We start from the raw sequence: 14,153 nt of genomic DNA, 5'->3' as shown, positions 1-14,153 counted from the left end.
ACAGCTGCTGCACAGAGAGAAGACAAGACACACACAGGAGCCAGCACCCTCCTGAGGCAGCCCGGCGTCCGTCCTCAGCACCAGGATAAAGACAATGAGCAGGGAGTTTCACACAGCAGAGGCTCCCACCCGGGCTGTGAGCTCCCAACAGCAGGGCCAGGCTCTGCTCTGTTTAACCTCTCTAAAACTTCGCAGTAGGTCACCTGCTGTGCTGAGGGCTTGGTGCTGCCCGGGGTCCCACTGCCTGTCGAAAGGCCTGGCCCAGGTACCAGGCACATCTGATAGCCGCCTAGGCCGGAGCCACTGGGGGGTCAGAGCCTCCTGCTGGAGGTGAGGGAGCATGTGCTGCGGGCCACCAAGTCTACGCAGGGGCTCTGAAGCGCCTCCCTCATTCCACAGAGGCCAGATGAGCCACTCAAAGCAACAGGAATTGAGAAGGTGCTTTAAAAGCCCTTGATTTGCTGGAAAGGCCCCTGGGGCAGGAGCTCTGCTATTAATGGGGACGTCAGATGCACCTGCACAAGCGGTGGCCGCAGCGCCTGGCGGGGAGGTACTGCTCGGTAGAAAAGCAGGTTCTGATGTTCACACCAGGCGGATGCCGAAGTGAGTAGGGAAGGCTGCAGTCTGGGCAGGTCCCCAGGGGCCTGGGGGAGGCGCGATTTGCCCCTGACGCCTCAGCTTCTCTTCCGCCTTGCTCAGTCCCCAGTTTCCCAGAGCCTTCGCAGCTACTCTGGCCCCTTCTTGGCCTCTGCACATCCTCGGCAGCCACCTCCTCGCAGTGGACACACCCAGCAAGAGCCAGCTCCTTCCCTGGCTTCCCAGGCCGGTGACCTTTCAGTCTGAGTATATGCCCGACTGCACTGGGCTCTGTGGGCCTTTGTCTCTTGGTCTATGCAGCATTATGAAAAGGTCATGAGGAGCCTATAAAATGTACACAGTGGGCTGGGGATATAGCTCAGCGGCACAAGCACCTGCCTGGCCCTGAGTTCGATTCCCGGTACCAAAGGGAAAAAAAAAAAAAGAATCCTAAGACCTATTATATTGGGGCTGGGGATATAGCTCAGTGGCACAAGTGCCCACCTGGCAAGCACAAGGTCCTGAGTTCGATCCCCAGTGCCACAAAAAAAAAAAAAAAAAGATTTAAAAAAAAAATGCACACAGTGAACAGCAGGGAAATGCAAAGTGGAAGATGCTGGGGTACACAGGAGTCCTGCAGGAAAGGGAGCTGGCTCAGAAGCCTTGCAGCCCTGGAGGCTCATGCGTGCTTTGGACCAGAGTGGCCACAGATGCCCAAGCAGGCAGTAGCAGCTTGGGGTCAATCATCAGGCTCCACAGCCAGCTTTCTATTCATCTCTAAAACGCCACGGCTCCTGCCAGACCAATGCTTCCCATGGACAAATGCCCAGGAAGAAGCTGCTAAGTAAAAACAAACAGACAGAAAACAAAGCAAAGAGCCATGCACAGCGGTTTGTACCTGTAGGCCCAGCTACCCCAGGGACTGAGGCAAGAGGATCACTTGAGCCTAGAAGCTGCAGGCTGCCTGGGCAACATTACGACAGGCCCCCAAAGCCCATCTCAGAAGAGTCACAGCAAACCTTAGCAGGACTGGGGCTGTGCCCAGCGAGACAGAGGGTGACACTGCAGGACTGGGGACATCAACAGGCCGCACTCCTGGCTCCTGGCAGAGGCAAGGGTCCAGGACCGGCAGGGCCTGGGGAGCTGGGGAAGACAGTCTTGGGGTAGATACCGGCTCCCGGGCCTGTGGGGCACCAAGCTGAGCTGACAGCCAGTCCTGCCCCTCCTGAGGGTTGCCCCAGAGGGAAATGGTGCCTGTGAGCGGATGGCCAGGGAGGGACCAGCTGTGGACCAGCCAGGACAGCCACCAGCAACAGAGAGCGGCGCTCAGCAGGCGGGCCAGGCGCAGAGCCCAAGTGCACGGCACCCGTGGCAGCTTCCTGCTGCAGGGCAATCGGAGGAGCAGGAGCAGACACCAGCGGGAGCTGAGGGAAGGGCACTGGCGTGGACTGGAGCCAGCTGGGCGTCAGACACCCCTCTCTCCTTCGGCTCAGGTCCCTCAGTGCAATCTAACAAAGGCCCTTCCAGCTGCTGCCCCCTCGGCTCCACCCCTGCCGGAGCCACCACTGCAAAGACCGCCCAGCCTGAGTGCCCAGGGCTCACAGCCCCCCAGGACCCTAGCAGCACTTGACTCCATCCCCCCAGTTACACAGACGCACACACGCTATGGTGTCCAGCAGCAGCCCTGAGCTACTTCCAAACTGCATCTTAAACCTGTCCATTCTCCGCAGCTCTACCAGAGAGAGCCTCATAAAGCCAAAGTCAGCTTGTCTCTGCCGTCCCAGCACAGCTCAACAGGACACGTTACTCTCCCCGCTTCTACAGACAAAAAACTGAGCCTCAGATTCTCACACAGCCCAGCCCCCACCCCACAGCAGCCCAGCCTCAGCAAGGCCGACCCAAGCCCTCCCTCCGTGCCCCCTCTGGCGGTGGGACTTCGGGAGAAAGGAGAAAGGAAGCGAGAGCTGGAGGCAGCCGAGGCAGAGGGAAGTCTCACGCAGGGTCCTCACACAGGCTTTGCCCGTGGAGTAAGCCCAGACCAACGTGCCAATTTCACAGAATAGGAAACTGAGGCTCCTGGTGAGCAGAACTGGGCCTGAACACAGACAGCCGTTCCGAGGCTGGTCCCCACTTCGGGGAGGGGATCAGGCATGCGGGGAGTGGGCAGTGCCGCTCACTAGGGAACAGCTTAGCTGTTGGCTCCTTGAAATAAACCTCCAGTGCTCGGAGGATCCAAGGCCTGTGGGGAGGGGACGAAGCTGTCGGGGCCGCTGGCGAGGAGCGCGAGCAGGCGCGCAGCGGGAGGGCTTGGAGGTTCTGAACCGGGGTGAGCATGGGGACGTGTGTGCAGGAGAAAGGCTCTGGGTCCTCCCTCAGCCCTCCAGGACACCAGCACAGGAGGGGGAAAGGGCGGATGTGCTTCCAGGCGGCAGGCAGGAGCAGGCCCAGCGACTGCCCCCGCCCTCACCATCTATGGCCCACATCCTGGTCCTGCCGCTGGCACAGTCTGACTCTGTCACTAAAATATCAAGGTGGAGGCTCTCTGCAGAGGGAACCGGGGCACAGAGCGGGCAGGTAACTCACTCAAAGCCACACAGCAAGTAAGCAGCAGAGGCTGGACTGACATCACCCCATGTGAGCCCAGGCCCCGCTTACTACCACAGGCCCCAGGGCTTCCGAGGAGACTCAGAAGGCACAGAACCCAGGAGGGGAGGGCAGGTTGGAGTGACATCTGCGTAGGCACGAGCAGGCCCCTGAGGGAAGGGCCCGGTGCCCAACTGACGGCTCCAGCGCGCCAGCGCGTCCAGGTCACCTCCTGCCACACCTGTGCAGCTCCCCGCCGCACAGCGGCTTCAAGGCCACGTGCAGTCATGCCAGCCTCCTCGCCCTCCAACGCCTCACCTGCGTGCTGCCCTCAGATGCCCACCTCCCTGGGCCGGAACCCCGAGCCAGCCTGGCACACTATGGGGTCTCAGCAACCATCAGCGACAAAACCTAGACGGGCAGGAAGGGCCCTGTGTGCAGCTTCCCTCTCCTTCCTCCCTCTAGTCTCTCCTGCCTTCCTCTGGACCCCACAAGCAAACTCTACCTGCCCCCAGGACCCAGGGCAGCTTGTGTGATCGGCAGGACCCTGTTGCCAGGCATTTACTGCGCACAGTGGGGTAGGACCCCAGGGACAACAGCTGCTCGCGCTCAGCCTTGGTGGCTGGGCTCTGCCTGTGCTTCGCTGGGCACTGCTCATGCGGCATCTCTGACCTCACCACAGCCGGGCACGAGGAGCCGACAGCCAAGCTATTTCACAAATGAGGAAAGCGAGGCACGGAGCTGGGATCCGGGCCCTTGTCCTAGGCATAGGCTGCAGGTGAGCAACCAGCCATAGCTGCACCCCGGCAGGCAGGTCCAGCTGCCCTGCCTGAGCACACCCCGCAAGGCAGAGGTGAAGGAGGAAACCCACCGGCCAGTTCCAATGGAGGGGCAGAGTCTCCACAGGGCAAGGCACACAGTCACACTGGGGGCAGAGGGAAAGCGAAGTGTCAGAGCTGCCGCGTGGCTCCAGGGCCATCACTACTATGACCCTTCCCACCCCTGCAGCCTGCCAGGCACTGCGCTCTGCCAGTGCAGAGGAGAAGGCCAAAGCTCTGAGAGGGTCGCACATGGAATCATGCCTGTGCCCAGAAGCCCACGAGATTTGGTTGGGACCACAGCTGCTCCAGACCCCTGAGGAGAGCCAGGGGAAGGCCTCTGTGGACCAGAGGACGCCGGCTTCCCTTTCATGTCGCTGCCTCACGTGGCCACCCCACGTGCAGACCTGCCACAGGAAGCCCTACATACGGTCAAAATATTGACACAGGTGGGGCACACCAGCCCCGAAGCCAAGCTGCTGAGGAGCCAGCGTGGAGCACCTATGGCCCCGAGGCTCCCAGGAAAGAGGGTAACGGGGCCAATGGATAACAGGCGTTTGGAGGGCTTCTTCCTGCCATCTGGACCAGGCCACATTGCCACTCCAGGCTGTTTCCATCCGCCCCCAGCGCGACACACCTGGGCCCCCATGCACGTGTGTGTAGGGCAAGGGGGAGGGGCAGGAGCAAGAGCCAGCCGCCAGGCCCCGCTCTGCACTCGCAGCTGTGAGACCCTGGCAGGTGAAGGACCCTCTCTGAGCCTCGTGACTGCTCCTGTGAAACCTGGGCTGACCTCTCCTAGGCCCTGAATCAGCTGAGCGGGTGACAAAAACACCGCAGCAGGGGCCTGGGTATGAGGCAGCAGCAGGCACAATAATAAAGACACTTTTGATGGGGACGTTCACAACAGCAGCCTCTGTCCTTACGGAGCACCTGGGAAGGCACTGCGCCGTCCTCTCGCATGCGGCTGCTCTGCCCCTTCCTCCACAGCAGGAACCCCTCGACTCCAGTGTCAGAGGCTGGAGAAGACTCATCCACCCTGTCTGACAAGGACAGAAGAGAGGCAAATGTGTGCACGGCAACTCCTCATCCACATCCGCTCCCTGAAGAAACTCCCACTCGCAGGGAAGGAGGCCACGGGGGTGTGGCATCTGTGGCTCCCGGCCTGACACCTCGGAATCGGGACAGCTGGCCGGGTTCTGAGGTTCCTCCCAGAGAGCGACGGGATGCGCCTGGTGAGTGGGCGACAGACCCACGGCCCCTGGATGGCGCCTGCGTACCAGGCTCCTGCTTGCAGGCTGGCCGGGTTCCCTACCTCCCAGTAGTTGGGGGCTGAAAGAAAGAGAAAAGAAAGAGAGAGAGAGAGGAAGAAGAGGGAGAGGGAGAGAGGGAAAGAAAAGGAAAAGGAAAAGAAAAGAAAAGAAAAGAAAAGAAAAGAAAAGAAAAGAAAAGAAAAGAAAAGAAAAGAAAAAGAGAAAAGGAAAGAAAGAAAGAAAACGGCTGGGTATGCAGCTCAGTGTGAAGGCCCTGGGTTCAGTGGTTCAGTTCCCAGTAACACACACACACACACAACCACTGGAGGTGGAGACTCGAGATATTAATAAGACACACGTCCCATGAACAGTCATGATAAAGAAAGTTCAGGTGCAGGTAAAACTCCTCTGATGACATCAAGAGATCAGGCCCCTGCCAATCCCATAAACGCAGTAAAAGCAGCACACTTCTGTTCTTCTGGGGGTCAGCCCGGAGCTCCTACCCTTCGCAGCTTTCCGCCTTGTGCTCAGGCATAAGAATAAGAGCCTTTTCCTACATCAAGGTGCTTCCGCCTGCATCTTCTGATAGCACAAGAACCCGCTGAGAAACAAAACAACAATAACAAAAACAAACAAACAAAAAACACTGAGTTGGTAACAACCTTGGGCTCACCTGCCAGGAAGGAGAGCACCCTTCATCCCTCCATCCCTAACCCGGACAGCACCGGTTAGGGCCCAGGCACCCACGGCGGCTCTGTCTCTTCCCTTAGCTTCCAGGAGCTCTCACATTACAGGAAGTCCAACATACATTTGCCCAGAACAGTCCCCCGAGCCAGGGCTCAGAGCTGAAGAGGGGCAGGGAAGCGTAAGAGAAAGCTTAGTGGTGTCCCTTGGGTCGAGGCTCAGGGAAGCCCGGCTGAAGAGGGGCAGAGGCAGCCAGGTGGCAGGTGGAGGAAGCCCTCGTAGGAGGCAGGAACAGAATGTACCCAGGAACAGAGGCACAAGAGGGGAGCAGGGGAGCGTCACGAGCCATGGCTCTGGGAGATATCACAGGTGTGCCTGTGGGAGGGGGCGTAGTCGTAAGTACACCTCTCAAGCCACCTAACAAGAGGGCCACCAGGTCGAAGCTGGGGGTATGGCAGTGGCAGACAGTTTACCTAGCCGAGGGGAGACCCTGGGTTCCATCACCTGTGCTGCAAAAAAACCAAACTGAACTAATGAAGGAAAAGAAAAAGGACAGAAAGGGAAAAAGAAAGGTCAAAGTAGCAAGGCAGAATCTACTGGGAACACCAAGGAATCAATCGAGTAATAGAAGTCTGCCTTTCCTCTGCCCCTGTCTCTTGGGAAGGACCCAGAAGGTCACCTACAAACCACACGGCCGGGCACCCAGTCCACTGCCCCTCCATCACACAGACCCACACCTGCGACGGCCGCACGGTGCTGACAGTCGGAACCAAAAAATCACGGAGCAAAGATGCGCCCGGACCTCCACCAGCCCAGCAAGGCTTCCCAAGGCCTCTCTGCAAGCGCGCGTCTGAGCGTCTGGAACCTGGGGGAGGGCCGTGGACGAGGTCACCAGCTCAGCGGGGCATCGCCCCAGCTCTCCAGCTTCCTTCCTTTTGTTCTTGACTGTGTCACTCCCAGCCGCCCTGGAAAAGACTGCGAGCTGACCCAGTTCGAGACACCTCTTCGTGCACTGTTTCCACCCCGTTGCTCAGACACCGAGATTCTAAAGTTAGCGCTGCTCTGGCTGCACCCAGCATGGCTTTCCATTCGGAGCGGGACAGCCTGGGGTGGGGGACAGGGCTGTTTCCAGCAATGCACATGTGTTTCTGCCTGGCTCGGCCCAGCTCACCCTAACAGCCCCGGATGTCTTGCACTTGAGCCAACATCAAAGGGCAAGCAGAGGAGGCCGGGGTCTCTCTGCCAACGAGCAGACCTTCCCCGGTCCTGGGGCTGCGCCAGTGGTTCTGGAGGAGCCCAGCTGCGAGCACAGCCTGAGCAGGGCCCAGGGGAGAGCTGAGAGCGCCACAGTGCCTTAGGTGACAGTCCAAAGGGACAAGCAGCTGGCTGACTAGAGCCTGGTGCCCTCAGAGCCACAGTCACAGGTGGGCCAGGGGAGCCTGCTGGCCGCACTCAGGGAGAAGCCCTCCCGCCACGGCAGCCCACACGAGCCACACGGCCAAACCCTGCAGTCCAGGCCCAGCGTGGCAGCAGAGGATGTCTTCTGGCCTGGAAATGTTGGCTCAGAGCCCAGTGGGTGCGTGGCCATGCCTACAGCCAGGGTTCTAAGCCAGATGGGAGCAAGGATCTCAGACGACACACACACACACACACACACACACACACACACACACACACGGACGAGGAAGCCAAGGAGAAGTGGGGCGGGGGGCCAGGAGCACGAGGAGAAAGCCCGCCCTGCCTCTGAATCCCGCATCCCCCCTCACACACCAGGACACCTCCCCTCCTGCGCTCCTGCGGTGAGTTATACCATCCACCGAATCCGAGTTTTCCTGTTCCTGTTTGGATATCCGATCTCACCCGGCTAACCCAGCACCAGTGCCAGCAGGGCAGGGTAATGTCCCTCACAGGCCACCCCAGGCTGGGGTGAGGGAGGCTGGACAGGGCCTCAGGGAGGGCCTCACTTTACAGATGGAGAAGGCAGGTACAGGGAGCGGGGCCTGGGCCGACCCCTCAACATCTGCAGGGACGGCTTCCCTGGTACTCAGAAGCGGGGCAGCGGGCTGTGAGCTACAATCTGAACAGAGGTGGTGCACAGGGCAGGGGGCAGCAGGCAGAGGAGGCTGCAACAGGCAGCCAGGAGGCGTGGTGGGTGTGCTCTTCCTCCGGGTCTGCCTCCTCTCCCTCAGGGCCTCCTCCTGCCTCCTCCAGGAGGCAGGCGCGCCTTCGCTTGCCCACAGCGCCACCTATTGTCCATGCTCTGAAGCTCCCTCCAAAGGCGCTGCTGCCCCCCCAATGGGACCACAAGTGCTAGTGGGGCCAGGGCCCCACTGCGAATCCCTGCCAGCCTGGCAGTCATGGCTCAGGGCAACGAGTGCCTCCCCCTTCCCAGGAGAAATGCCACCGCCTCTTCCCAAACTGTTTCCCAGAAGAGGGCAACGCCCAGACCTATCTGCCCAGCACTGAGGGTTCCCGGATGCAGGCTCTCAGCCACGACCGGGAACACCAGTCAGCAGCAGGTCGGCTGTCCTGATGCGGACACAGGGCCCAGCCCTGGCGAGGGCATCGTCTGCAGGGCCAAGGCCAGGGAGCTCTGTCCTGGTGTGGGAGTGAGGGCCAGACGGGGGGCAGCCAAGTCACCCCGGAAAGCTCCTGCAGCCCCGGACCACATCCCCTCAGATGGGGGGGACGGGCTGGGGGGGAGGGGCTGTGCTGACCCTGGGGGAGCAGCCTGTCCTGCGGGGGCGGGCTGGAAGGGGTCTCTCCAGGCACATTCCAAGGCACCCACACCTGGAGGAAGCACCTGGGCCCCGCGTACAGCTGTTGTCACAGCAGAACTCTTAACAGCACCCCTTTCACACCCCTCCCAGCGTCCCAAGGGGAGGTAAATTACATGCTAGGCCACCCCTGCAGAGACCACTGCAGCTAGCTGTGGTGCCTACACCCCCTCTGTCAGCTCTGATGTGGGTACAAACAATCTGCCTCTGATCAACAGAGACAGCGAAGCATGTACACGATTTACTCTTAAAAACAACAGGAGCCCTCTCGGCCACCCCTGGACCCTGGTGCTGGCTCTGCGGCTTCCGGCCCGGGGCGGGCATGGGGCTGGAGCCACACAGAGAGTCTCGTCTCTGGTGGTGCAGTGTCTGTGCCTGTGACAGACTGCGCCGCGTCTGCTCCCCAGAGCATCTTCTTCTTCCTCAAGGTCAGGTATGAGCCAGGACGTCCCAAAGGGAAACGGACATCAGCCACGGGACGCAGCACACGAAGCTCATTAAAATCAGTACATGTCCTTGAAACCCACAGTGTCCAGCACCGCACTGGGTGTGGGCACGGAGGCAGGCTGGTGCTGAGTCCTGCTCTGCTACCCAGGGTGCAGCGCACGCCGGGGGACACGAGGGCGCTTCAGGATGCGCTGAGGGAAGGGTGACGCCCAAACGGTGGCACAGGCCTGGAGCCGTGCTAAGGGATGCACAAGACGCGCGTGGGCACTCAGCCACCTGTCCACTGCGGCCCACGGGGGACACCTGGCAATGTCTGGAAATGGTGCTACCGACCCCTGGCAGACAGGGCAGCAGCACTGCTGGGCATCCGACAGTACGCGGGGCAGCCCCAGCGTCTGCAGCCCTGAGCCGGAGCAGGCAGGGCAGAGAGCGGAAGGGGCTGGGCAGCCACACTTGACAAGGGCTACCCAGGCCCTTCAGGAAGCCCTGGCCCAGAAGGACAGATCACCGGGAAGGGCTGGGGCCCAGAGCACACCGGCCAGGCGGGCCTCCCCCGTCAGGCAAAGAGCGACAGCTCCTCCGGACAGAGCCTGAGTGCCGAGTGCTGGTGTGCCAGTGTGGCAGGCAGAGGCAGGCAGGGGGTGTGGCTGCTGTTGCTGCACCGTGTACCTGGCCCACAGATTCAGGATGCTCTAAGGGAAGGTGACTTTTGGGTCCCTGGCCCAAAGCCAAGAGGGACCACCTACTGACAAGTGGAGCCCCTGAGGGCAGAGGCCAAGGCACGGGGAAGGGGTCACAGCCTCACACCGGCACTGGAGGGGTGGCCTCCCTCACAGAGCCGGGAAAGAGCACATCAAGAAGTCCCTGTTCGGGGCTGGGGATTTAGCTCAGCGGCACAGTGCCTGCCTGGCAAGCGTGAGCTCGGGAGTTCGATTCCCGGTACCGGAAAAAAACCAAAACAAAAAAGAAGTCCCGGTTCCCTATGGGGGTCTGCGCAGGACGTCACTCAGAAGTTGCCTGCTGGGCTGGGCCCAGGCTCCTGGAACTTCGAGAGCATATGGGCCACACACAGAGACCTAGGCTCATGGCTTTGCTAGCATCTTGACCTCCCCGCTGTTACCCCATTTCCTTTACACACATATACATGCCGTGCAAGGTCAGACTGCCCACTGGCTTTCCAAGAACATGCACGGTAATGCCTGGCACGCAGCAGGACTTAATAGCTAACACGAGAGCCAGGCGGCGGAAGAGAAGTGCACGGGAGCAGAGGAGGGGCCAGGACGGAAGCAAGGGAGCCCCGAGGTCAATGTCAGGGACAGCAGGGCCACCATGAGAAACCCCCAAAGGTCCAACTACAGAGGGCTGGGAAGAGCCCCTGGAGGCCTCAGGACCATGGGATCTGCGAGGCGCTGGACACGCCGAGGGGGTAGCCCATGCAGCAAAGGCTGTGGAAGCCTTCCCCCAGTAATAGCTCCAGAGGGGTGCGCAGAGCCAGAAACGGGGTCTGAGCCAGAGACGGGGTCCCCAGCCAGACAGCCCACTGGGCCCTCTCCAGCCCCCATCACCCTGAGCTTTTCCAGAACCACACACAGCCGCTCTCCACCTGGCACCCCCCAGACATCGCTGATCTGCCATGAGCTAAGCTGAGCCCTTGTCCCCCACACCCCTCACCTCTTCCAGTGTCCCATTTACCCCGGGGCCAGGCCCTCCCACTGGACTCAGGCCCCCACCAGAGTTGGCCGTGGCACTGCAGTCCCTCCAGATTCTCCCTGACCACTCCTCCCACCTCCACGGCTCCACTCTGGTGCCAGCCACCACCGGGCCTCGGCTGCCAGGCTGCTCTCCAAGTTACGGAACTGTGAGCCCAAAACATCTCTTTACATACTCCGGTTTCTCTTCAGATCATATAAATCTTTCTCCTTTTACAAAAAACCTCTTTACTTATGAAGTATCCCACTTAGGGTATCTTGTTATAGTAACACAAAATGGGCTAATACACCCCTCCAGCCCCATTTTCCAAGGGGGATAATACGAGTATTTGCATGAAGACTCCGCGACACACTGTGTGAAACACACCCTGCACGATGTCTAACCACGCAAGTCAGGTCGAATATCAGCGCTTCTTAAAATTTCACAACTATTCCGCAAGTGTCTTCGCAGGTACAGCCTCTCCACTGCTCCTGCGGCGCCTCCCCTCCCAGCACGTTACGGAGCCCACCTGGCTTCGCCTGCCTCCAGGCGCTGCTGTGGCTCCCCAGGGAGCAGCCCACTGAAGCACAGCGTGTGGTCCCTTTCCTCACTCTGAAAAGACTCCGCAGGGCTCACTCTCTTTCCCACTAATGACCACAAGCTGTTCCGATGCATAATTTTTTCAAAAGGAAGCAAATCAAAAACATATGACCAAGAAGAGAAAACTGCTTATGCCAAACACAGATGCAACACGCCTCTCTAAATCTTACTGCATCTGTGCATCTAAAGCCTCGGCTGTTCTGGACATCGTGATAGGCCGTGATGCAGCTTCAATGTGAAGTATGCAAAAATTCACTGCTGGAAGGACTGTCAGGAAACCAGCAGGGGGGCTTGTGCTTGAATAAAAGTGATCCCAGGACCACAGTGCGTGGGCCAGCACAGCCCACGGTACTGAGAGACGTGTGTGCTCGTGAACTGTGGGGCCAGGCCAGCAGGGAGCCAGAGAGGGAAGATTCCAGCCAGCTGTGGGAGCCCCAAGCAGGGCAATACTTGTGGCCAGGAAACAGCACGCACACCCCTAACACCCCCACTAGTTAGGACCACAGTGGTCTGTTAGCTGGGATCAACAGCCTTCCTTTCTTTTTTGGGTGGGTTGTTTTTTGCTTTTTGTTTTGTTTTTTGAGACAGGGTCTCAGTATACAGTTCAGGCTGGCCTTGAACTCACTATGTAGTCTAGGCCAAACTCCTACTCACAGTGATCCTCCTGCCTCAGCCTCCCAAGTGCTGGGATTACAGGCGTGCGCCACCATGCCTGGCTCAAAAGCTTTTCTAATACCCTGCATTCTTTTCCTGTGGCTGCTATAACAAATTACCACACGCTTAGTGGCCTAGAACCACAGACAGGCATTCTCACAGTTACAGCAGCCAGAGCCTGGAGTCAGGGTCTTCGCCCTCAGCGTCCGCACCTAGGGCACCGGCTCTGCTCGCACAGGGAGTGGGGCGCAGGGGCACGGCCGAGGGCGCCCACCCTGGCTGGCGAGACAGAGTCAGAGCAGGGCCAGGTCCGGCCGAGGCCTCTCAGGAGCAGGTCCACATATGCAGCAAGGACAGCTCATTCAAGACGGGGCTGCTGTGGAGTGAGCTGCCCGCCCCCGCCCCCGCCTCCCTCACCAGATGGAGAAAAGACCGGAGTCATAAACCAGATGAAAACATGCTCTGTTCCGCCCTGGGACCAAGGGCTCGCGTTAAATGAAAACAGATAGGAACAGTGTGCTGCTGACACAGATCTTGGCCTTCTGCAGATCAGCCTCAAGGGCAGTCACCGGGTGTCCCAGGCTCCGCATCAGCAAGCCCCAGCACACGGAGCCCCGGGACTGCCACACCGCGAGGGGCGCAGCAAAGAGCCCTGGCAAACAGCCCTGGCCACCGTCCACAGACACCCACAGCAGAGGGCCAGAGACCCAGGCACTTCGTCTGAAGTCCTGATGGGGCCGAGGGGGTCTCAGAGAAAGGCTGCGCAGGAGCCGATGGCCCGGCCCTTCTCCAACCCGCCTCCAAGGGCCCGAGCCCACTGCCCCCCGCGAAGCCCCAGGCCTCCACGAGTCCCCTGCGACCAGACTGAGCTGGTGCCTGTCTGTCCTCGGACTCAGGCCCCGTGGGCCTCTTCCTGCCCCCCAGCAGTGCCCGAGCTCCTCTGCAGAGGGCCCCGGGCAGACAAAGAACAACGCACATCAGGGGCTGGGAGTTCATACAAAATGACTTACGTGTGACAGGGCCACGGGGAAGAGGCCCCACAAGCCAGGCAATCGGCTTCATGAACAAAAGGCTCCCCATGAGAGGGCCCGGTACTGGGAGTCCGTACCCTGGGACAGCCTTCCTCTCAGGCTGGCAACACCAGGAGCGCCAACCCTGCCGCTGCCGAGACCACCCGACACCAGCCCGGGCAGCCTGCTGGTGCCTCCGTGGAAGCAAGGAAGGGGATGGTGATGGGCGCAAGAGGGCAGGGCAGAGCGGAGAACCCACCCGGCCGTCTGTCTGGACAGCAGCAAGGCCCCCACGCCAGGTTCACCTGCTGTGTCAGGTGCAAGAGTACTTACCACATTCCAGAAGAACGGGTTGAAAGCGATGGTGAGGACGGCCGCCACGACGCTCGGATCCAAAGGGTTCGTGTACTGCAGCAGCCAGGTCATGATGCACAGGTCTGCCTGCAAGGAGGAGCCGCGTCAGCCGGGGGCCGCCCAGTGCCGCCCGCAGCAGCCAGGGCTGGCCCCAATCGTGGAGACAAAGTTACCCCCCAGGAACACGCCAGGAGGCTCGGGAACATCCACACGCAGCCAAGGTTACCACACTGCAGTCACTAAATGGAGATGAAAAGCAAACCCAGTCAGCTGTGTCGCGCCCTGGCAGGAGGGCAGCTGGGCTGGCCGCTGCAGAGGCGGGCATGGCACTGGGCAAGGAGCTCAGCAGCTCTGAAGATGGGCATCTTGTACCCGCCAAGGGACACGCACCAGGCCTGGCAGGACTGGGGCCCACAGGACAAGGGCCTCAGAGGCCAAAGAAAACTCAGGAGACCAAAGCACCTGTGCAGAGATACTCGGCCTCACCAAAAATCAGGTAAAAGCAAATTACAATAGCAACACACCTCTTCCCACCAGAACGTAACACGGGGCCATCCGGGGTGTCGCTGAGCACGTGGACATGTGTGCACAGCCCAGGGACCCCACACAGCACACGCGAGCACATGCACCCCCGCTTCTGCCAGCCTGCAGCAAAACGGTCAGGAACAATCAGAACCACGGTGGGCCGAGGCGAGGTCACTGGTAGACGCT

At 60.2% G+C, this 14,153-nt stretch overlaps 1 protein-coding gene across 4 annotated transcripts in view; it reads right to left on the bottom strand.

Moving 5' to 3' along the window:
* The window catches only part of Pemt (phosphatidylethanolamine N-methyltransferase), a 78,108-nt gene that overhangs the window by 43,919 nt on the left and 20,036 nt on the right, over positions 1-14,153 (bottom strand). For all 4 annotated transcript variants that reach the window (XM_005413968.2, XM_013509631.1, XM_005413970.2 and 1 more), the window contains one exon: positions 13,422-13,529. In XM_005413968.2, the coding sequence (XP_005414025.1) occupies positions 13,422-13,529 (108 nt within the window). The remainder of the gene's footprint in view (positions 1-13,421; positions 13,530-14,153) is intronic.

The sequence above is a fragment of the Chinchilla lanigera genome, unplaced genomic scaffold (genome assembly GCF_000276665.1).
Source record: "Chinchilla lanigera isolate Chin_1 unplaced genomic scaffold, ChiLan1.0 scaffold00176, whole genome shotgun sequence".
NCBI classification, from domain to species: Eukaryota; Metazoa; Chordata; class Mammalia; order Rodentia; family Chinchillidae; genus Chinchilla; species Chinchilla lanigera.
Note: the sequence above shows the minus strand (reverse complement) of the source record. Positions and strands in the feature narration are given on the sequence as shown.